This window comes from Microcebus murinus, chromosome 16 (assembly GCF_040939455.1).
Source record: "Microcebus murinus isolate Inina chromosome 16, M.murinus_Inina_mat1.0, whole genome shotgun sequence".
Classification (NCBI taxonomy): domain Eukaryota; kingdom Metazoa; phylum Chordata; class Mammalia; order Primates; family Cheirogaleidae; genus Microcebus; species Microcebus murinus.
This window is the reverse complement of record NC_134119.1, coordinates 61,828,233-61,850,281: the sequence shown is the minus strand read 5'-3', so window position 1 is coordinate 61,850,281 and position 22,049 is coordinate 61,828,233. Positions and strand designations below refer to the sequence as shown.

The 22,049-nt window shown below is 56.2% G+C and overlaps 2 protein-coding genes across 4 annotated transcripts in view; both read right to left on the bottom strand.

The window, feature by feature from the left end:
* Positions 1–400: 400 nt before the first annotated feature.
* SHKBP1 (SH3KBP1 binding protein 1) lies at positions 401–9,496 on the bottom strand. 2 transcript variants are annotated; one of them, XM_012774553.2, is made up of 18 exons: positions 9,366–9,496; positions 9,087–9,140; positions 8,937–8,982; positions 8,757–8,830; positions 8,364–8,422; positions 8,049–8,129; positions 7,499–7,660; positions 7,326–7,416; positions 7,045–7,235; positions 6,333–6,448; positions 6,069–6,156; positions 5,853–5,969; positions 3,796–3,966; positions 2,775–2,930; positions 2,199–2,295; positions 1,271–1,449; positions 933–1,047; positions 401–815 (listed from the first exon to the last, which is right to left on the bottom strand). In XM_012774553.2, the coding sequence occupies exons 1-18, from the start codon at positions 9,449–9,451 to the stop codon at positions 584–586; spliced, it is 2,115 nt and encodes a 704-aa protein (XP_012630007.2). In that variant the 5' UTR covers positions 9,452–9,496; the 3' UTR covers positions 401–583. The 2 variants fall into 2 exon arrangements, with proteins under 2 accessions (XP_012630007.2, XP_012630008.2); XM_012774554.3 differs by having other exon boundaries at positions 933–1,044.
* A 385-nt stretch (positions 9,497–9,881) lies between these two features.
* Positions 9,882–22,049, bottom strand: part of SPTBN4 (spectrin beta, non-erythrocytic 4) — a 79,309-nt gene continuing 67,141 nt past the window's right edge. The window contains exons 28-37 of one of the 2 annotated variants that reach the window (XM_075993097.1): positions 21,301–21,545; positions 17,920–18,058; positions 17,742–17,826; positions 17,178–17,374; positions 16,052–16,668; positions 14,926–14,995; positions 14,024–14,316; positions 12,705–12,878; positions 12,516–12,558; positions 9,882–10,938 (exon numbers count right to left, since the gene is read on the bottom strand). In XM_075993097.1, coding sequence (XP_075849212.1) covers positions 10,780–10,938; positions 12,516–12,558; positions 12,705–12,878; positions 14,024–14,316; positions 14,926–14,995; positions 16,052–16,668; positions 17,178–17,374; positions 17,742–17,826; positions 17,920–18,058; positions 21,301–21,545 — 2,022 coding nt within the window. In that variant the 3' untranslated portion in view covers positions 9,882–10,779. Of the gene's footprint in view, positions 10,939–12,515; positions 12,559–12,704; positions 12,879–14,023; positions 14,317–14,925; positions 14,996–16,051; positions 16,669–17,177; positions 17,375–17,741; positions 17,827–17,919; positions 18,059–20,068; positions 21,546–22,049 lie in introns of those variants that run through there. The other variant, XM_012774560.3, reaches the window with a different exon arrangement.

The window sequence follows — 22,049 nt, the reverse complement described above, 5'->3', positions numbered from 1 at the left end:
GAAGTCCTCGATCACACCGGCCATAGTGATTGGTTCAGGAATGGCCATTGACTCAATTCGAGCCAATGAGAATCGGTCCTGGGATTTTTGCTGCTGCTAGAGACAGAACTGTTGCTAAGGAGCTGCCTGGAGTCATCCTGCCACAGAGGGGGGAAAACCTTGCCTGAGAATGCTGCATTCCAGAGGGCAGCAACGTGGAGAGATGGAAGGATATTCTGGATGAGTGTTTGAACCCCTGAACCCAGACATGCCTGAAGCCAAAATGTAAGCCAACTCATTCCTCTTCTTTGCTTAAACCAGAAGAGGCAGATGTTACTGAATTTACAGAAAGGGACCTGGTTGGGTCCCACACCTCCCCAACCCCTTCCCAGGTCCCCAAACCTGCTAAGAATGCAAGAGATTATTGGCAGTGAGGACTTTATTGGGGAGGATGACTTTGGCTTCTAGAAAAGGGGGGAGGTAAGGACCTAGTAACAGTGACTCCAAGGAGGCCCTGGCCCTGAACCCAGGGCTCCAACAGGAAACAGGGAGGCACCTGAGTCCCCCAGGATCTGGGTATCCAAAGGCACCATGGCAGCTGTGTTCAAAAGGAAGTTTCGTTGAGCTTCATCTTGGGAGGTGTGAGGGGAGCCCCAGGCCCCGTGGAGGGCCGGGGGGCTGGTGTTGGTGGCCGTCGGGGCTCCGGCCCACTCCGCACCAGTTCCTGGCAGCGTTCCACGAAGCTGCCTCCCCCACGGCGCCGGGCCTCAGCCTGTGGGGGGCTCGGGCTCCCACGGTGGCCAGACAGGGAGGTGTTGCTGGAGGCTGAGTGGAGACTGAGGGGGTGAGGAATGTCAATGCAAGTGACCAAGGGGCAGCTGGGCCCCCACCCCTAAGGCCACCCAGTTGTCCCCTCTCCCCACTGAGCAGAAGGGGAGTGGAGTTGCGGCTACCTGGTGAGAGAGGCCCGGGGCGAGGGGCTGGGGAGAGAGCCCCGAGAGGGAGCCGGTGGGGCCAGCTCGCACTGTTCCAGCTGCTCCATCAGCTCTTCCTCTGTCAGGCCACCTGCTGGGGGCACAAGGAGGCAGGGTTGGCGATGAGACGGGCCACAGGACAAGGGACAGGGGTTGCAGTGCAAGCATCAAGGGATGGGATGAGAGAAGGAGTGCAGAAATCAGTGTACCAGGGCCAGAGGCTAAGAGACAGGGGCTGGAGGGCAGAGAAGGGTCAGAGGGCACGGGCTTGGGAAGAGAGGTGGGGATGGGACAGGATTGAGGTGGGGCGGGCGTACCAGGGGCCTGGCCGAGGCCGTCCATGGCGGTGGTCAGGTCCCACATGGCCAGGCTGCCGTTGGCCTGGCCCGTGAGCAGGTAGCGCCGAGGCCTGGAGCCGAGCCGCCGGGAGCCCTCACACTCGAGCACCGTGAAGGCGGTGGTGGGCGAGCCGTCCACCGAGCGCACGGAGCACACCCTGGGGGTGCAAGCGGGGAGGGTCACCCTTCCCGGCCACGGCCCCACCACTGTGGCCTCAGCTCTGGCCCCTCCAGTGGCCTTCGCCATCCTCATCCACCCCAACCTGCTTTCCTCCTGAGTTCCAGTCCCAGAGGTCCAGCACCTCTTGGACAGCCCTGACCCCCACCCTGTGTCCCAAATGGGTCTCAGAATTCTCCCCAAATCTGTTCTTCCCTGTTCCCATCCTGGGGAAGGCCCAAGTTGCACCCTTGGTGCTTCCCCGCTTCTGTGAGCCTCCTCACGCCTCTCCCAGCCTCCCTCCTGCCCTCTCCCACCAGCCACCTGTCCCAGCGTCCTCCCCCACCTGCTGGTCATTTCCCGCCTGCAGTCCTGTGCTCCAGCCCAGGAGCCGTGGCACATCCCTCTCCTCACCCATTTGGCCCTTCCCGGCCTTCGCACACGCTGTTCCCTCAGCCTGGTATGCTCCTTTCCCTCCCCTCTCTGTCCCTTCCTATGTGTCCTCCAGGTCTCTGCTCAAGTCCCCTCTTCAAGAAAACCCTCCCAGGCTCCCTTCCCAGCCGGAGCAAGCACCTCCTCTGGCTCCCACAGCTTCCTGCCCCCATCCCACCCCAGCCTCTGCCTGTGCCCCTGCCCCGGGCCTGACTGCGCCGGGCTGGGCTGTCTCTGTCCCAGGCCCTGCACAGAGGCAGCTTCTTCACTCCCACCCACTTCTCCCCTGAGCGCCCTGCTTGACGGGACAGTCCTCACCGCTGCCCAGTAGACGAAAGACGCACGAAGAGCTGGCTGGCGCTGGGCACCACCTTCTGGATGAACACCTGCTGGTCATCCCGCTCGCCGTAGGGGCCTGGGCCAGGCAGGGGCGGGGGTCAGGGCAAGCGGGACCTTGGGCCTCCAGACCCCAAGGCCCTGCTCTCCCCCCATGAACCCCCTCCCGGACGGAGGTCCCACCCCCAGGCTGTCGGAGTCGGGCAGGGTCAGGGAGGCCAGGGGCTGTGACAGCCAGGGGACTGAAGGGGTGGCAGAGATCAGCTGCACATTGGTGGGGTGCAGCCCGGGTCAGGGGGCAGTCAGGAGGAAGCAACAGGGGTAACAGGGCTCAACAGGGGCCAGCTGGGAGTAAGTAGAGGTTACCAGGGGTCAGGTGGAGATCAGTGGAGGTCAAAGGCATCAGCAGTCAATGGGGGTGTGGCCTAGGCGGCCAGTGGGGCTCGGGCAGGTCAGCTGGGTGGGTGGGTGAGGCCCACGAGGGCCAGGCAAGGGGGCGAGTGGGGGCCAGTGGGGACCGGGCAGGTCAGTGGGGCGGGGCCCGTGGCCAGTAGGCACCGATGTCGTTGCCCGCACTGCAGCCGCCATGCCCGTCGGCCGACTCCAGCGCCAGGATCTTGAAGGAGGCGAGCGGGGTGGAGCCCGGCTGGGTGGAGATCATGCCCCGGAAGCGGGTCACAGACCAGGTCCTCACGTGGTTGTTGTCGGCACAGACTGCGGGGCACGGGGACAGCAGAGGGTCGGGCCTGGCCGTGGCACTGCCATCAACACCGCCCGACCTTCCCGAGCCCCAGGACGACCCCCTTTCAGAGGGGTCAGGTTCGGCCCCTTCAGAATTGTTCCCTTTTGGAGAATTCAAAAGGGTCAAAAACCCTGTTGGCTCTGCCTCCAAAATTGTTCCGGAGCCTGATGTCGCCTTGCCCTGTCCGCCGCCTCACCCTGATCCTGTTCATCTCGTCTCCTGGCTGTAGCATCACAACAGTCCCTCCCTGCTCCCGTCCCCACAGTCTGTGCCCCACACACAGCCAGGTGGAGCCTGGGAACAACTGAGTCTGGTCACGTCCCTCCCTGCTCAGAGCCCTCCTGTGGCTCCTGCCCCCGTCACCATCACCGCCCTGGTCTCCTCCCACTCTCCCCACTCCCTGCTCCAGGCAATGTCTGTTCCCTCTGCCCGAATGCTTGTCCCCACCCACCTGCACTGCTCAAAGGCCCTTCCTCAGACAGGCTTTCTCTGAACCACCCCATCTGCAGCGACCCCACGCTCTAGCCACGCACAGCTTCATTTTTATTCTTGGCCCTTATCATCGCCTGACGCTGATTTACACTCTTACATATTTATCTATTCTCTGCTGTCCCCACTAGAACATCAGCTCCTCCAGGGCAGGGACCTGGCCTGTCCTGTTCATCACTGTAACTCCCTTGCCTGGCGCACAGTGGGTGCCCAATAAATGTTTGTTGATTGAGATTAATCCTCCCTGCCTTCGCAAGTTCACTCCCCCCCAGACGGGTCTCCCCTATGGTTTTCTGTCGCTCCTGCCATGACCGCCCCAGAGCAGCCCTGTCCCCTGGCGAGGCCCACCTGAGATGAGGTGCTTCTCCGACAGCATGATCTTGGTGACGGGGCTGCGGTGCACGGTGAAGGTCTGGAAGAGCTGGGGCCCCGAGCCCACCGTCTCAGGGTGCTGCACGATGACCCGCACGCCCCCCGAGCTGGTGCCGTAGGCGATCTCGATCCAGTTCCCGCTGTCACCTGGTGAGGGCCAAGGAAGAGGAGAGGGCCTGGGTCACAGAGACACAGAGTCAGACATCGAGGATGGAGGGAGGGAGATACGGTGGAGAAGAGATGTGAGATGAACAACAAGGAGACAGAGGCTCACAGCAGAGGGGCAGGGACCCAGAGACGGAAGTGAAGACAGAAATAGAGCTAATGAGACAGGGAGGAGAAAACTAAAGAAATGGAGAAAAAAGCCAGGCATGGTGGCTCACGCCTGTAATCCTAGCACTCTGGGAGGCCAAAGCGGGCAGATTGTTCAAGGTCAGGAGTTCGAGACCAGCCTGAGCAAGAGTGAGACCCCCGTCTCTACTAAAAATAGAAAGAAATTAGCAGGACAACTAAAAATATATAGAAAAAATTAGCCGGGCATAGTGGTGCATGCCTGTAGTCCCAGCTACCCAGGAAGCTGAGGCAAGAGGATCACTTGAGCCCAGGGGCTTGAGGTTGCTGTGAGCTAGGCTGATGCCATGGCACTCTAGCCAGGACAACAAAGTGAGACCTGTCTCAAAAAAAAAAAAAAAAAATTGGAGAAACACAGGGACCTGAGAATCTGAGTCACACTGATATAGGGACAGAGACAGAAAGACTTGGAGAGAAAGAAAAACACAGAAAGAGGCCCATAAACAGAGCAAGACAAGAAAACGTCACCCCGTTTGTCTGAGGCGCTCCCAACCCCGGCCAACTTTCCATAGGGGGAAAATGATTTGTGACTGTCAGGAACTTAATGGGCCATATTAAGGAATGCAGGGAGGTAAAATGTGGTTCCAATATTTTGTGCAGCCGTGAAAGGCAGTGGATTAGGGCTACAGCGCACAGTAACTGGGACGGACACTAAAGCGAGGGCAGGTGAACAGAAAGTCAGAGTCAACTGAGACAACGTACCCGATGCTATTTATGTAAATTCCAAACCACGTCCACAACACCCGTTTCACAGAGACACACACAGATGGAAAGGTAGGTGTGGAACACGCCAGAATAGTTGCACGTGGTGGGGGGGATGGGGAGGAAAGGAATAAATAAATAGGAAAGGGGCTTACATAGAAAAAAGGGACGATGTGACGTGAAGTTAGGTGTATTATTAACTTATTTCTGCTAGAAAAAAACAAGCTATAACCCCTGCCTCATACTATACATAACAGTTCAATTGAGATGGAACAGAGACCTCTCTATAAAAGCTAAAACTATGCCAAAGCTTCTAGAAGAAACACAGGAGAATCTTTGTAACTTAGGGTAGGTAAAGATAAATCTTTAGATCCAGAAAGCACTAAGAAAACAACCATTATGCTAAGTGGAAAACTAAATACTAAATACAAAATGCTACCTACAAAGGGCCTTGTACTATATGATTCCATTTTTACGTGAAACCTCCAGAATAGGCAAACCCACAGAGCTAGAAAGTAGATTACTGGTTTCCACAGCCTGAAGGGAGTGAGGGCTGGGGAGTTATGGATAATGAGTAGGGGGTTTCTTTTGGGGTTGATAAAAATGTTCTGTTCTAGATCACTATCCTGAGTAAAAAGAAGGAAAAAAAAAAACTATCCCATGAAAGAGAGCTCAGCTTCATCTACTGCAAAACATGCGTCCTCTTTGTTTTACAAACATGTAAACATGTTCTCCCCAACCACAGAGATGGGAAAGAAACATAAAGATTAACTGCTAGTGGCCCGTTTTGCTCCTGGTGGAGAGGCTGGCCATGAAGAAGCACCTAGAACAATGCTTAAATGACACAAGGGGTGCTCAGTAAAGGTTTGTTGAATAACTAAACGAGAGTTCAATCTGTCCCCATGCCTATAAATCCCACTGCGTCACACTACACAAGTAGGGCGGTGGCAGGGTGGTGGCGGAGCCGGGCCACAGCTTACTGGTCTTGGGGGTGAGGTAGACACTGAGGGCGGTGACCCCGTCCTCTGCCGGATCCCGGTAAAGCTCGCTGACAAGGAGGTCGTTGTCCTTCATGCGCAGGGGGAACTTCTGCACGTCTGGGGCGGGCAGAGAGAGTGCAGCAGGTTTGTTCAAGGTGCCCCGGCCTGTGTCCCTCCCATTTCCCGGGGGAGGCTCCAGGGCATCCTGCTGCTCACCCACGTAGTAGATGGAGCCGTTGTTGCAGCCCAGGAGGAGGAAGGAGCCTGCCGCGTCGTAGCTAGTGATGGGCTGCACCTCCTGGACCTGGGGGCAGGGCAGGTTTTAGCTGGGGAGACCCCCTGCCTTTGCTTCCACACCCTGCCCCTGCCCCCTGTGGAGCCCACCTGCTTCTCCCCAGCCTCCACTTCACCCCAGCCTCCCTAGGTCTGGACACTCTGAAAACCTGGGACGGGGACAGCCAGGCTGGCTAGAACCCTGACCTGCCAGTGCTTGGTGACGGCATTCCACACCCCGATGCGCCCCGTGTGGCTGGTAGCAATGAGCTGGTTCCCGACGAAGAACAAGGCCTCCACGGGCACCCCCAGATGGAAGACCCCTGCAGTGGGCAAGGAGGGCTCAGCCAGGACCCTGCTTCATGGGGGAGGAGAGTGGTGGCAGGAAGAACTCCAAGGCCCAGAGGATTCAGCTAGGCTGCGGAATCCTCAAGGGACAGAGGATTCCAACAGGAATCACAGAGGATTTGAATGGGCCAGATTTCTGACAGAGTGTGGGACTTCCAGGGGTATGAATTCTAACATGGCTGAGATTTGAAACAAGGCAAAAAAAGAACCCTAATGGTGGCAGAGGGTTCTTATGAGGACTGAGATTTGTTTGGGGATAGATTAGTCTAAGAAGTCAGAAATTTCTAATGGCAACACGGATTCTAACAGGGTCAGGTATTCTACTGGCATGGAACATTCTAACAAAGAGAATTCTGATGGAGGAGAAAATTTTAGGTGGGTGGATTTTTCTAACAGGCCAAGGAATTCTAACAGGACGTGGTATTTTGAAGGGTTGGTGCATTCTAACAAGGCACAGAGATCTAATGGGGCAGAGAACGTGTACAAGTTGGAGAATTTTATGGGGTGGGTTATTTTAACAGGCCGCAGAATTTCAAGGACAGAGGGTTCTTGAAAAGGCCTGGAGCCATACCTATCTCGGAGCCACCACCTTCTGCCTGCAGAGCCCACAGCAGGATCTCGCTGCCTGTGGCCGCTGCCACCATCTTGTCATGCTCACCCAAAGCCCCGCCAGGCACCCGGGCTGTGAGCGCCAGCCGCTCGATGGGCCAGTCCAGGCGGGGGCTGGAAAACACCAGCTGCCAGCCAGAGGCCTCCTTCAGCCTATGGGATTGGGTGGACATCAGCACCCCTCACTGCAAGCCCTCGCCACGAACAGGGCTCAGAACCTCCTGCCACCCCCTCCTCAAGCACCTGTAGCAGACAAGAAACTGGGTATAGGCCACAGCGATCCAGTTGTGGTGTCCACACACCAGCCGCACCATCCCCGGCTCCTCTGGTTGCCCTTGTAGGGGAAGAGTAGGGATCAGGGCAGGGTCCCAGGGGCCATAGTAGCTGCCCCATTCTCCCAGAAGATAGAAATGTACCTGAGGGGGAGGGAGGGACCCTCTCATCCAGCATTCGACCCAGCAGCCCTGCATTGCCCAGGTTGGGGGGCATTGTGTTGCTCCGTCGAACAGGGGCCGGGCGTCCCCCTACCTGCTGGGGCCCCACCAGGCTGTGCCGGTTCCGCCGCTTCACTGGGAACACTACAATGGGGATAAAGGGCAAAGTAACAATAAATGTAATCGTGGCTGTCACAGGGCATATAGTCAGGCACTTCCCTTTAATATTTTCCCCCTCCATGCAAAGAAAGCCAGGTCTTCCAAAGCCTCCTACAAGAAAATCAAATGGGAACTACAACTCCCATCAGGCTCTAGGCGGGCTTCTGAGCCTCAGGGGGAACTAGCTGGCCCATTGCCTCATGGGAAATGCTGTTGCCTACTTCCTTTCCCAGTATCAATCCTGGCATTTGATAGAGAACTACAACTCCCAAGTCTCAAGGCTCATGGTACAGGCACACCACGGGAATATGCCTTATGGGAAATGTAGTCTTTAGCCCACCTCCTCTCCCCTCTATCCATTGGGAGTGCCCACCTGGTGGGGGCAGGTAACCATTGAAGAGGACGTTTCCACAGGAAGATCGGTCCAACTCCTCCCGCAGCTGCAGGCGACGAACTGCAATGGGAGGACTCAAAAGCTGGGGCTTAGAGGATACTGAGGCAGACCCCTTTCGCCTCCCCATCTCTTTCTCCACAGAATATCACCACTTCCTTCTCAGACCCAGGGCTAAATCCAGTGCTCCCAGCTCTAACCCCACCCTCTTTCAGGAGAAAGGGGGAAGAGACAGGTAGCGTGTCTAGAGAGGGGTTTTCTATTCAATAAAGGATGCTAGTTGGTGTCCCCACTTACCCAGAGGAGTGAGTCCATAGAACTGGGCTTCATGGAGGAGGCTGGAACCATGGACACCCCTGGGTAGAAGAATTGATTAGGGGTCAGGGTATGGGGTGTGGGGGAGAGCAGAAAATTCTGAGGAGGAAATTTTCAAAACTGCACAGAGAATGTCAAAGAGTAGTAAATTTTGAGGGGATCAAAATTCTAAAAAGTAATGATATGGGTGGTGAAAGTGTGTGTGTGTGTGTGTGTGTGTGTGAGGACTTTTGAGGACATATAATTTTAACATGATCAAGGTTCTAAATGAGAACTTTAGCAGGTTGGAGCTTAACTGAGACATTCTGAGCTGGAGAAAAGACTTCTCAGGGGGTGGAAAGAGTGGGAGACTCCCTCCCCTTCATCCATGCCAACCTGGGGTCCAACTCTTTGGTGCGCAGGAAGTTGAGGATGGGGGCGAAGACGGTGGGGTCCCTGTCGATGAAGATCTGCGGGAAAGCGGGGCAGAGGATGGACGGGGCAAAGAGCGGGACTGAGTGGGGGTCACTTCCCTCCTCCCACCGGCCGCCCCATTTCAGCTCTTGCCCAACTCACTGCTCCGGTCTCATCTTTCAGAGTCGAGATCCGTCCGCTCAGAAGACTGCAGGAAGGGGACAAAGACCAGGTGTCATGGGCAGGGGCGGTCTCCCCACACTCTCTCCTTCCACCCCCCAACCCTCGCCCCAAACTCGATCTCCCAATCACCTGGAGAAGAAGGAGTCTGGGATCCAGGTGAGAGTCTGGCGAGAGGTACTGAATCTGGGCGGGGAAGGTAAGCAGATGCAAGAGATGCTGCGGAGCTAGTGAGGAATGCGGCCCCCTCCTTTGAGTTCCCCCCGCTCCCGCGGCGTTTTTCCAGGTTCTGGCGCCTCCAGCAGGGGGGCGGAGCAACCCTTGATGGACAGGGATTCCCCCCAGGAGAGGCGGGTACTCCCACCCCCTTCCCGCCCCCGAGGTGAGGCCTCGGGAACCTCCCACACTAACCTCTTGCCTCCCACGTTCAAATGGATCACTTCCCCGGGAGGCCCCCGACTCGGGACCCCCTCGGCAGCAGTCGCCACCGCGGCCATGGCCCCCGGACGAGCCGGCCGGCCTACACCCGCTTCCGGGTTTGCACCGTGACCCCGCCCCAACCGCTTGCCCATTGGGCCAGAGACTCCCAAAGCCGCTGTCGATTGGACGGAGCGCTTGCCCGTCGCAGTTAAGTTCTCCGCCTCCTTAAAGGGGGTCCGCCTTTCCTGTCCTGGACGGAGCGGACCTGGCGGCCTCTTTGAGGAAGTTTACAAAGGATAACAAAATACTCTCCATCTCTAGGGTTCCCATTTTAGGTATGGCATCTAGGCGCCTCCTCCAGGGGCCTTGTGTTTAACCTCAAAGTTAGTCCACATCAAGGGGTACATCTAGATGTTCTCCGCAGCCTCCATTTCCCGGTTTCCCACACCGCAGCCCTCCCGTCATTCCTCCCAGGCGCAGCCCATGTAACGAAAACAAACCAGAATAGACCGTCAAAGCCAAAGGGTTTATTATAGGTACATACAGTGTGCGCCCGCCACACCATCCCACACCCCCAGGCCCCAGCGGCTCCTCCAGGCGGCCATGGGGCTGCCCACAGCCCGGTCCCCCCACGCCCCAGGGAGGTGCTCCAGCCAGAAGCATGCAGGGGGGAGGGCTTCCCCTCACCCCTCCCCTCGTGAAGTGGCATGTACAGCTGGAGGGGGGAGGAGAGAGGAAGACTTTGAGCTTTGACGCCCCTCCCATTAAAAGCCTTCGCAGATGCGGGGCAGGTGAGGAGGAGGTCGACGTTTTGCAAAAATAAACTAAGTCAGGAATTAACCGCATGGCTCTGAGGCGGAGGAGTGCAGGGGCGAGGGCCCCTTCGCTCCTCCCTCCCAGACAGAGATCAAGGCAGCATTGGAAGTGAGGTAAAGGCGGGGAGGGGCTGTCCCCTCCCTACCCCCTAGCACCCTGGATGGTCCAGGGGACCTCACCAGCGCCCCCGTGCCCATCCCTAGGGCGGAGAGGGGGACAGGAATGATCGCCCCCACCACCCCAGCTTCTTGGGGCAGGATCTGTGGTTTGGGGCAGGGGGCTTGGCTCAACTGGCCCCCTGCCCGCCCCCACCAAGCTCAATTATTGCATAAAAATAATGGAGCCCCAGCACCTGGGGTGGGGGGGTGGAGAGCGGGAAGGGGCCGAGATATGGCTATAGGGGCAGCAATCTCCCCACCACTTCTTAGGGTGTGGGAGAAGTCCCCTCCTTTCCAGTGCCCGTCATGGCGCGTCCGCAGTGTTGGAACTAGGGGCTCCGGCCCGGCCCCCGCAGAAGAGAAAGTGTCTTTGTGCCCACAGTGCGGAGAAACAGAGGCAGGGAGATTTGTCAGGCCCTGGGGGTGAGGAGTCACTTCCGGCGCCCGCTGGCCCTGCGCTCCCCGACCTCCCTCTTGGGGTTGCCCTCGTCTGTGGACGAAGTGGTGGGTAGTGTCTGGCCCCAGCGGGCGATCTCAGCGTGTTCCGCCACTGATGTGGCCACAGCCTCCAGCCAGCCATTCATCTCCTCCTGGAGGAAGAAACAGGGCACGGAGTCTGTACTTGGAAAGAGGAGCTCCAGTAACACATGAACCTCAAATCAGACTACCCTCTCTGAACGTGGCTCCTCATTTATTAAACAGGGGTGATGATGATGATGCAGTTATGTAGCACTTACTATGTGCCAGGCTCTGGTCTAAGCACTGTTGTGGATTAATTCACTAAAACCTATGCAATAGGGTTAGATATAATTCCCACCGCAGAGATAAACAACAAAACATCAATAATAATATAGTGGCATTTCTAGAACACTGACATTTACTAGGCCCTATGCTAAGTACTCTACATGCATCGACTTACTTAATTCTCACAATAACCTTATGATAAGAAACTATTTTTTTTGGGGGGGGGTGGAGGGGGGCGGTGGCTCACGCCTGTAATGCTAGCACTCTGGGAGGCCAAGGTGGGTGGATTGCTCGAGGTCAGGAGTTTGAAACCAGCCTGAGCAAGAGCGAGACCCTGTCTCTACCATAAATAGGAAGAAATTAATTGGCCAACTGATATATATAGAAAAAACTAGCCGGGCATGGTGGAGCATGCCTGCAGTCCCAGCTATTCGGGAGGCTGAGGCAGGAGGATCACTTGAGTCCAGGAGTTTGAGGTTGCTGTGAGCTAGGCTGACGCCACGGCACTCACTCTAGCCTGGACAACAAAGTGAGACTCTGTCTCAACAACAACAACAACAAAAAAGAAACTATTTTTTATCTCTATTTTATAGATATGTAAAAGGAGGCATGAAGTGAATGAAGGCCTACTTCATAACCTCTTGTGAGGATTGAATGAGATAAGTTTTATTACTCTCAACATCTCTTCAAACCACCTCCATGCTTGCTCCTCCCCTGACCTCACCCCTTAGTCCCAGCCCTGAGGCTGTCTCTGTCACCTTCCTCTTCCTCCTCTCCCCACAGACCTGCCAGGTCCAGCCATGTGTTCTCTCACTTGGGCCCTTATCCTGGCCACCTCCTCAGCTCCCCACCTCCACTCTCTCCTTCTCCAATCTGCCCTGCACATGGTAACCAAAAGGATCTTTCTTATGAATCACTGTCACCTTCCCTGGCTCAAAACCCTACCATGGCCCCACAGTGCTCTTAGAATGAAAATCCAACCTCCTCCAAATGGCCCATAATGCCCTGACAGATCCAACCCATTGGAAGTTTTCTGGAGCCTTCCTCCTAGATCTCTGTTCTCCAGCAGTTAACCCTCTGCAATTCTGCCTCTCTGGTCCTCTGCACTTGCAGTTCCTCCACCTGGATCACCCCTTTTTAGGCTAACTCCTTCGTCTTATTTGTCCAGTCTCACCTGAGTGGCCAAGAGAAGGAGATTGGACTTTGTCATCATGGTCTCCAGACAGCCTCCCTTAACCCCTTCCCACTCCCCTGGTTAGGAACCTCTTCTGGGCTTTCAATGCTCATTGACTTTCCCATTATGGCCCTGATAACTGGCCTGTGAGGTTCCCTTCTCATGGCTCCATCACCATGGGCCCGGAGTCGGCCAGCCAGGTCATTCCTGAACCCGCATAAGGGAGGGAGGGAAAGGACCAGATCTCACCTCATCTTTAGCCTGGAGCAAAAACTCGCTGCCATCCTGGGTCCTGCAGGAAGGGACACAGGACTTGGGGGATCTGGGAAAAGGCCCCACCCACCCACCCACCCACCAACTGTCCTCTGGGGAAGCCAGGATCCTGCTGGGAGGGAGACTGGGCCTTGGATCCCTCCCTCCTGCCCATTGGGGGCTCACTGGAGCTTGAAGACATGTTTCTTTTTCTTGTAGTCACTAGCCACCTCACTGGTGGCCTTGTGCAGGCTGAGCAGTGGCTCCCCGCCATGTGTGCTCCCAGATGACGGACCCTTGGCGTCCTTGTAGAAGCCTAGCTCCCCCTTATTGAGCACACAGTACAGGCTCACCCACGACCTGGAGTGACAAGAAGGGGCTCAAGGCAGAGCTGTAGAACTATGCCTAAGTACTCTTCATTAACATCCTCATCCCTGAATCTGCCTGAGCCCTCCTGTCTCTTGGTCTTTGCCCTAATTGGGGCATAGGCCTAGGATGCTCTTTCTTATGGCTGCTGCTGAGCCGAGGGAGTATCTATGTCCCTGAGCACTAAGCCTTTGCCCAGGCATGCCCCTGCTGGGGTTGCCCTTCTTTGTCCTCTCCCATACTAAATTTCCTGAAGGCAAGACTTAGCCATCTCCTCCATAAACCTTTGTTCCATTTATTCTTCCCTACTCTATACCTCACGTAGCATTCTCATGGAAGAACTATTGGTCTACTGTCTGAAATGAAGAATTCCTGTCTCAATCCAGGAGGAAGCCCTCCAAGAGCAAAATATACTACTTGTCCTTGTCCTTGTTTATTCCTACTTCGGCCTAGATACAGGGAGGAAAGACCACCACCCGACCCAGCAAAATCTGAACCTGCCCTACCCACTCCACATCTTGGGTCTAGGCCCCACTCCACTCCTTGGCCAGTGCTACCCTTTCTTTGGCTCCAACTGTCCCCAAAGTCTACCTCCCAGTTGGGTAAAAAGAAGTTGAACAACCTTGAAGTTAGACTACAAGAGCAAACATCACAGCTAGACCCCCATTTGGAAACAAGAGATTACTGCTCCGCCCTTTTTCAGACCGTCCTGATTTGAAACTTTAAGGATGGACCCACCTACTCATTGGCTGGAAGAGCTCTCCAGGATCCACCGCAAGCCACTGAAACCTTCTAGACTAGACTCCACCCCCAGTCTGCTATCTAGCCAGTCAACTCCTAGGTTGGCTGCTATGAGATTTGAGATTAGGTCCCAATTTATTCACTTTCATAACATTTTCGTCCTGCCCCCATCTATGCTCCACCCACTCAGCCCTGGTACTCATTACCTTAGTCTCCGCCCCTCCTTCTCATTGGCTGGATTCCTCGATGTTGAGTCCCACCACCCGCCCTGGCCCCACCTACCCGCCACTAGTGGGAGGTCTTCGAATTGAGCCACACCCCCTCCTCAGGCCTAACTATTCGCTCATTGGGTACTTGAGCTTGGGACCCGCCTTCCAAAGCCCCGCCCACGCGCTCACCGGTTGGACGACTTGCGGTTAGCGTCGAGCTCGCGCTTGCGCAGCAGGAAGCCCTCGTGCTGCACTGTATGAGTGGGCGGTGGCGGAGGCGCGGGAGCTGAGCCGCCCTGGGCCGGGGCGGAGCGCGAGCGCCGGCTTCCCCCGCCCTCACCACCCTCTCGGGGCCGCGGCCGCCGTCTCGGCTTGGGCCGGTCCCGCGCCCGCGGCCGGTCCGGCCGAGGCGTCCGCTCGGGCGGCTCAAGCCCGTTGGGCAGGCGGCCAGGGGGAAGCTCCCGAGGCTGAGGCAGCGACGGCTGTGTGGAGGGAGGGGGAAGAGGGGTGCTGTCCATGGGGTGTGGGGGCCATCTGTCTCGGGGAGCTCACGGGTCTGGGGTCCCATCCGCCTGCAGGGCCATCTGTCTTGGAGGCGATTATGGGAGGACCTCAGGGCCCGAGTCCAACTCCTAGGGGCCCCATGGGTCTTGGGAGTGAGTCTGTCAGGACTCACTTGTTTAGAATCTCTTGATGGTGGGAAGAGGGGGCTAGATTTATGGAAGTGGGGGTGCTAGCAGATGGGTGTCCCATCTGTCTGCAGGAGGAATCTGGGGCTTCCTTCAGTGTGTGTATGTGGCCATCTAGGAGGAAATTTGGGACCCCAATGGGCTGAAGAAATATGGAGCCCAGGACGGATGTTGGATGAGTCTGGAGTGTCTGTCTCTTATGTTGGTGCCCCATCTTTCTAAGGGAGAAATTTTCAGACTCTGGGGGGGGGGGTCATGTGGGGCCCCTGAGAGTCCATGCTGTCTCTGCAGGGTCCAGGTAGGAGGATGGGTCCAGGGCTAGCACTGGTTGTTTCTCAGATCCTTACTCCTGCTCTGAGAAGAGGGGTCCCCATATCCCTCCCATCTGGAGGCTCAGCTTACCCCAACAGGGAGCCCTGGGCTGGCCTCTTTCTCCTGCAGCTGCTCCACAATGTCAGCCAGGGTGGCCTTCCTGGGGGGAACAGAAAGACCCAATGGAACTGGAATGTCTTCTCCCAGGAACCTGCCTGGCTGGACTGAGGAGCCTCCATCCCTCAGCCTGAAGTGCCAGTCCTCCATTCCCTTCCGCAGCTGTCTCAGATGCTGGCCTTGCATACCCCAGGCGTTTGGGACATGTCTGCTGAATGGAGAACTGAACCTCTCTCCCCTTTGAGTTTTAAGCAGCACAAAGAGCAAAATCCAATATGGTGCCTCCAGCCATTGAACATAAGGCTGCCTTTCTCCACCCGCCCCTGAGCTCCCAAGCACCCCTGCCACTTCCCCCATCCCAGTCCTAATCATTCCAGGTCATCACTGTCTGGTGACAAGTCTGTTTCCCCCCACTGGACTGTGAGCCACAGAAAAGCAGGGCTGGGACTGTTTAAGTCACTGCTGTCTTCAGGCACAGAGTGGGGCACTCAGCAAATGTTCACGAAAGGGTCAAGAGGTCATTGTCTCCTGGCCAAAGGTCTCTTTCTGGAGGCACAGCTGATTGGACTATTCTGTGCCACACACTCTAGTTAACTCTGGATTCTGAAAGGCCTGAGTTCCAGTCCTGCTTCATCCAAGCTGAGTGACTTGCCCTCTTTGTGCCTCAGTTGCCCTATCCATACAATGGACATGGCTACAGCCCCCACTTCATAAGGCTGTTGAAAGAAATTGTGATAAAGGGTCTTCTTTTTTTGTTGTTGTTAACCAAGGAGGTAATGGTTCCTCCACTAGCCCAGTGAAGAAGCTAAGGTGCAGCGAGGACAAAATGCCCGCCCAGAGGCACCAGGGGACTTGATGCACGTGTCAGAGCGCAGTGGCTGAGGACCTGCCCCTGGAGGGAAGCGCTCCACTTTCCTCCAACAAGAAGGGCTGCCTCTGTGAACAATGGGCGTATGTCCTGCCCTCTTTCAGCCTCAGTTTAGAGTCTGCAAAATGGGTACCACGACGGTATCTCCCTCCTTAGGAAGTTCTGAGGCAGAAGCCGCCCTCCCCCCAGCCTGCGCGGCTCTAGGAGCTCTGCGCGTGCCCCTTCCCTCACCCCTTGGCCACCTCTCTGGTGGGCATCTCCTGTTCGCTGGACTCCTGCCGCTCCATCCGCCGCTCCCGCCGCTCGCGCCTCCGCTCCATCTGCTCGTAGCGGCCCAAGGTAAGGCTGTGTGCTGCCTCGTGCTCCGTCGACTCCTGCCGCTCGGGCCGCCGCCTCCGCGCAGCCTCCTCGGATTGATCGGCGGACTCCTGCCGCTCGGGCCGCCGCCTCCGGGGCAGCTCCTCCGCGCGATCAGCTGACTCCTGGCGCTCTGGCCGCGGCCGGACCTGCTCCGCCACCGCGGGGACCCCGGGGGTCTCCGCTGCGTCCTCTGGAGCGGCCGGCTGGGCAGTGGGCTCCACCCTTCCCGGGACCTCCGGCAGCCGGTCAATGCGCGGCTGGAGGCGCTCGGGCTTGAGCTCCTGGCGCACGTACCCCACCCGGGTCCGCACCTCGGCCGACAGCGTGTCCGAGGCCCGGCGGGCCAGGGGCTCCAAGCCCCGCTCGTAGCCCCCTGGCCGCAGCAGGGGCGCCGCCTTGGCCGCCAGTTCCGTAGGGTCCCCGAAGAACTTGCGCCCCAGCAGCGGCGTGGGCGGCTGCTTGCTCTGTTCCGCCTTGAGTTTCTCGATCTGGGGACCGAGGGACCAGCGTCAGGTTGGAGGCGTGGGGGTGGGGGTGAGGGAGAGGTCCAGGACCGTCCCCACGCTTTGCTCTCTGCCGGGAACTCAATTCCTGCTCTCTCAGGCAAACACCCATTGCCTTTGAGAATCAGCTGAAGCATCACTTTCTCTGGGTGCCCTCTGGCCCGCCACTTCCTCCTTTCTGAATGTCCCACCCAGGACCTTAAGACTTTTTATTGTAACAGTCTCTTCACCTCATTCTTTAAGTCTCAGGCCAGGACAACTGTCCCGCGTCTCCCCATCTCTCTTCCCCCATCACATCCCTGAGCACTCTGGACTGTCACTGCCTGCTGACGGTTCTGTCCCCCTGCCCCACTGGGAGCCTAGTAAGGTCTTTCTTGGCCCTCACTCAAGACTGAGCACCAAGTCCCGGCATGTGTGCCCCATATAGAGGGCTGGGCGGTGGAGGGGTGCGGGTGTCTCGCCCGGGGGGCTGGGGCAGGGTCTGGGGAGCTGACCGTGGTGAGGCGCCGCAGAGAGCTGAACCTCTCTTCCCAGGCTGCAGCCGCTTTGCGGAAGGCCTCGTGTCTCCGGATGAGCTGCTCCACCTCATCCACGCTGCTGCCCAGCTCCCGGCTCTGCAGCAGCGGCTCCTGAGCTGTCAGCCAGGCGTCAGCCACCACCGCCTCCTGGGCAAACTGGTGCACCTCCAGCACTGAAGGGAGGCATGACAGGTCAGGGTGCTTGGGGACAGCTGGGCACCCTTCCTGGGGCAGTGGCTGTTTTCCCTGTCCTTCCACGCCCCTCTGGCTTCCCCTATCCCAGCCCTGATCACTCTGGGCTCTGCAGGAATGACAGAGGCTGGGACTGTTTCTGTGGGCACCAGCTTCTCTCCTGGACATCTGCCACCAGGAATCCACTGGCAAGGCAGACCCCTCGTTCACCCTCCCAGCCCTCACGTTTGCTTCTGGAGGCCCTTGGGCAGTGTGCAAAGCATGCTTGCGTCACCCTCCGGGCCTTGGCCGGGCCTGCTGGCGCATGTCCCTGTGCCTTGAACCATGTGTGTCTGGGCCCCCACTCACTCTGCTGCAGCCACTCCCAATGACGGTCCCATTTGTCCGACACCTCCTCCTTCCTGGTTCCCAGCTTGTCCAGCTGTACCTGAATCTGGGAGTGGTGGTGGGTGGGAGGGGAGTCAGGGGTGGCTCCCACCCACAATGTGCCCGGGTGGCAGAGGGGGACCCCCATGCCCCTCCCCACCTCGTCGGCCATGGCACTCTTGCTGAGCAGCAGAGAGCGCCCCAGCTCCTGGCAGGCAGTCAGCTCGGGCGCCCGCGCCTCCAGCTCGGTCTTCAGGCCCTGGTGGTAGTTCATGAGCACCTCCACCGACGACACGTCCCTGCAGCGGGTGGCAGGCAGGCGTCTCAGCCACAGGCAGCCTCCCTGGGTCCGCCCATACACGCGGCTCCTGGAGAACCCAAACCCCTGACACTGATGTCCCGCACCCTCTGCAGACACCTACCTTCTCTGACCATGTCCTGAGGGTCCCAGGTTCTTCACTAATTCAATGCTTCCAACTTTCCAAGGTTGCAACACTTCACACTTTTGTGATTCTAGGATTTCTAACCTTTCTAACCTTCTAGGATTTCAAGATCTAAATTTTCTAATTTTCTATAATTCGGAAGGTTCCACTAGCCAATGATTCTAACTGTCCGAGGCTGGGCTGTCCCATGCAGTAGCAATTGAGCTCTGGAAGTGTGGCTAGTCCGAACTGAGATATGCTCAAGTGTAAAGTGCACGCCACGTTGTGAGGATTTGGTGTAAAAAAAAAAAAAAAAAAGAACGTAAAGTGTCTCATTAATAATTTTAATATTCCCTGCATGTTGAAGTGATAATATTTTGGGTCTGTTGGGTTAGATAAAAATGTATTACTAAAATTAATTTTCACTTGCTTCCTTTTACTTTGTTAACGTGGTTACAAGAACATTTTAAATTATATATGTCACGTTCTGTAACTATAGGACAGTGACATTCTAAGCTATCACATGTCCAAAATAAATTCCAAGTTTCCGAAGGTTCCACTAGTTGGTAGTCATAGCTTTACAGGATGGTTTGAATGTGTCTCTCAAATTTTATGTGTTAGAAACTTAACCCCTAAATGCATAGGTTGATAGGATTTGGAGGCGGGGCCTTTGGGAGGTAATTACTATTAGATGAAATCATCAGGGTGGGGTCCCCAGGATGGGATTAATGGCTTTACAGAGAGAGGAAGAGAGACCAGAGCTAGCACACCCTCGCCCTCTCACCCTGGGATGCCCTCCACCATGCTGTGACGTATCACGAAGAACAGCGCCATGCTGTAGGACTTCCCAGCCTCTAGCACTGTGAGCTAAATAAGCTTTTTTTCTTTGTAAATTGCCCAGTCTGCAGTATCCTGTTATAATAACAGAAAACAGACTAACATACTTTATAAGACAATGTGTCCAAACTTATTGCTAAAGGTTGCACATTGTGATGCATTATGTCTAGAATGATCTTTCTGATTCTCCCCTGTTCCCCAAATGTGCCCTCTTCTCTCCATTTCAGTAAATTCACTCATCATTCATCCATGACTCTTCTCTTTCCCCTAGCCCCTGAAGCCAATCCATCAGTCATTGAACATTTGTAACTTTAAATGTTATTAATTCCACACCCTGTGAAGTGATATGAAGCCTGAGATTTCTTTTAAAATAACTCAGCAGAGCTGTGGGGAGTTTACAGTTGAAATGAAATTAGTGAAATGTTGACAATTTAAACAATTGTTTAAATTTAAATTGTTTAAAGCCAGGTGTTCACGATACACATGTGGGTTCACTGCGCTGTTACCTCTGCTTCTGTGTATATTTGAATTTTTTCATAATAAAAAGACTTTAAAATTCCTAAAACCAAAACCTTGTTTTCCCTCCATCTCTACAACCCCCACGATGGCCCAGACCACCATGGTCTCTCACCTGCATCACTGCTGGCTGGTCTACCTACATCCACGTTTGTTTTCCACAGTATATTCCCTACAAGCAGCTGGGTGAGTTTTCTCCAGTGTACATCACATCACATCCCTCCCCTGCTCTAAACTCTCCCATGACTCCCATCTTCCTCAGAGAGAAGACACACTCCTCACCACGCATGGCTTCCAGGCAGCTACTGCCCATCTGTTCTCAGTTTCCTCCCACTCTTTTTTTTTTTTTTTTTTTGAGACAGAGTCTCGCTTTGTTGCCTAGGCTAGAGTGAGTGCCATGGCATCAGCCTAGCTCACAGCAACCTCAGTCTCCTGGCTCAAGCAATCCTTCTGCCTCAGCCTCCCAAATAGCTGGGACTACAGGCATGCGCCACCATGCCCGGCTAATTTTTTATATACATATATATATATTAGTTAGCCAATTAATTTCTTTCTATTTATAGTAGAGACGGGGTCTCGCTCTTGCTCAGGCTGGTTTCGAACTCCTGACCTCGAGCAATCCGCCCGCCTCAGCCTCCCAGAGAGCTAGGATTACAGGCGTGAGCCACCACGCCCGGCTTGTTTCCTCCCACTCTTGAGTGTCCCCTTCCTCATCCAGCCAGCTACAATGATCACCTCAATCCTCCTCAGTTGTGCCTGATTACACCCACCACAGGGCCTTTGCACTTGCAGATTCCTCCACCTGAAAAACCCTTCCCCCCAGACTTTACTGGACTCACCCATCACCCCATGCAGATCTTTACTCAAATGTCACAGCCCCAGAGAGACCTCACTTTATTTTTCTTCATAGCACTTATTCCTTTCTGAAATAACAGGACATGTTTGTTTACTCGTCTGCTGCCTGTCTCCTCCCTCACAACGTGACCTGCCTCGGGGCAACGGCTTGGCCTTGTTGGGCATCGGGCACACGATAGGCATTCGACAAATATTTGCTGAGTAACCGAATGCAGGCTCAAGACCCCACAATCACGGGAACATTGCCAGTGGCCACCACTTTCCTGGTCCTTTTCCTCCTGGCCACACCATGGGACTAAATTCCAGCCTCCCTGGCAGACAGGTTGGGCCACTCGGCCGGCAGCGTGTGACTACAGGCTTAGTCCCTCGAGCCTCCCACCTGAGCCTCCTGCTGTCTCTTCCCACCTGTGATGGGATGCAGAGGGTCCAGCAAACGACCCCCAGGACCGAGGGACCGAGGGACCCTGGCTCCCAATCACCGTGGGAGAGACTTGTGCAATAAATCGGTGCCTAGTGGGTTGAGCCACTGAGATGCTGGGACCGTTTGTTACCGTTGTTCCCCACCCTGACAAATACAGTCCTGCACCTCCTCTGCCCGTGCTGGCTTCAGCCCGTCCCATGCTGTGACGTCCCCATGGGGAGGGCAGTAGTGGGCAACTGGGAAGGACAGAGGGCAGGAGGATGCCCCATGCCCTGAGTCCCCAGTCTTGCCATGGTGACTGGGAGCCAGGGCTGGCAAGGAGTCCTGACTGATACACAGGAAAGGTCTAGAACAGCGCCTGGCACATACAGGTGCCACGCAGGCACTGACCGTCGTGATTTCTTATGGGAAGGGGACTGTCGATGGGCTGGGGGTGGCCGAGGGGGGCTGCCAGAGACAGGTAGGAAGCCCGAGGAGGGATGAGGGGCACCTGGGCTTGTCAGCTGCCCCGATCTGGCCGGCGATACCATCCATCCAGGAGAGCAGGTCTCGGGCTTGGCTGTGGAAGCGCAGGGCATCGGCCGTGGAGCTCACGTGCAGGCGGGCGTCCTCGCAGGCCGCCAGCAGCTCCTTCCAGCCCTGCAGCACCTCCTGCTCCCGGCTGGCGATGGCCTCGGCGTGTTCGCCCGCGTACACCGTCCGCAGCTGGGCTGCCCCTTCCTGCAGCTGCCGCACCTGGGGGAGGGCACGCTGGGTCGGGCACCAGCCCTCCTCGGGGCCCAGGCTCTGCCCGCCCTTTCCCCCATCCGCTTGAGTGCAGACCCCCCCAAAGTGTGAGGAGCCTGCGCCCAGCGATCCCACAACTGGGCTTCTTTTAGGTCCGCTGCCTGCCTTCTCTTTGACTTGCCTGCCTTCTGACTTCTTTTAGACCCACGACCACATTTCTCTCATGTCTGCTGCCTGATTCTTTTTTAACTTACCTGCATTCTGACTTCACTCACTCATTCACTCATTCATTCATTCATTCGAGAAAGAGGCTTGCTCTGCTGCCTGGGCTAGAGTACAGTGACACCACCACTGCTCACAGCAACCTCAAACTCCTGGGCTCAAGCGATCCTTCTGTCTCAGCCTCCCGAGTAGCTGGGACTGACTATAGGCGCATGCCACCATGCCCAGCTAATTTTTTATTTTATTTTTTTTTTGGTAGAGATGGGGTCTCACTATTGCCCAGGCTGGTCC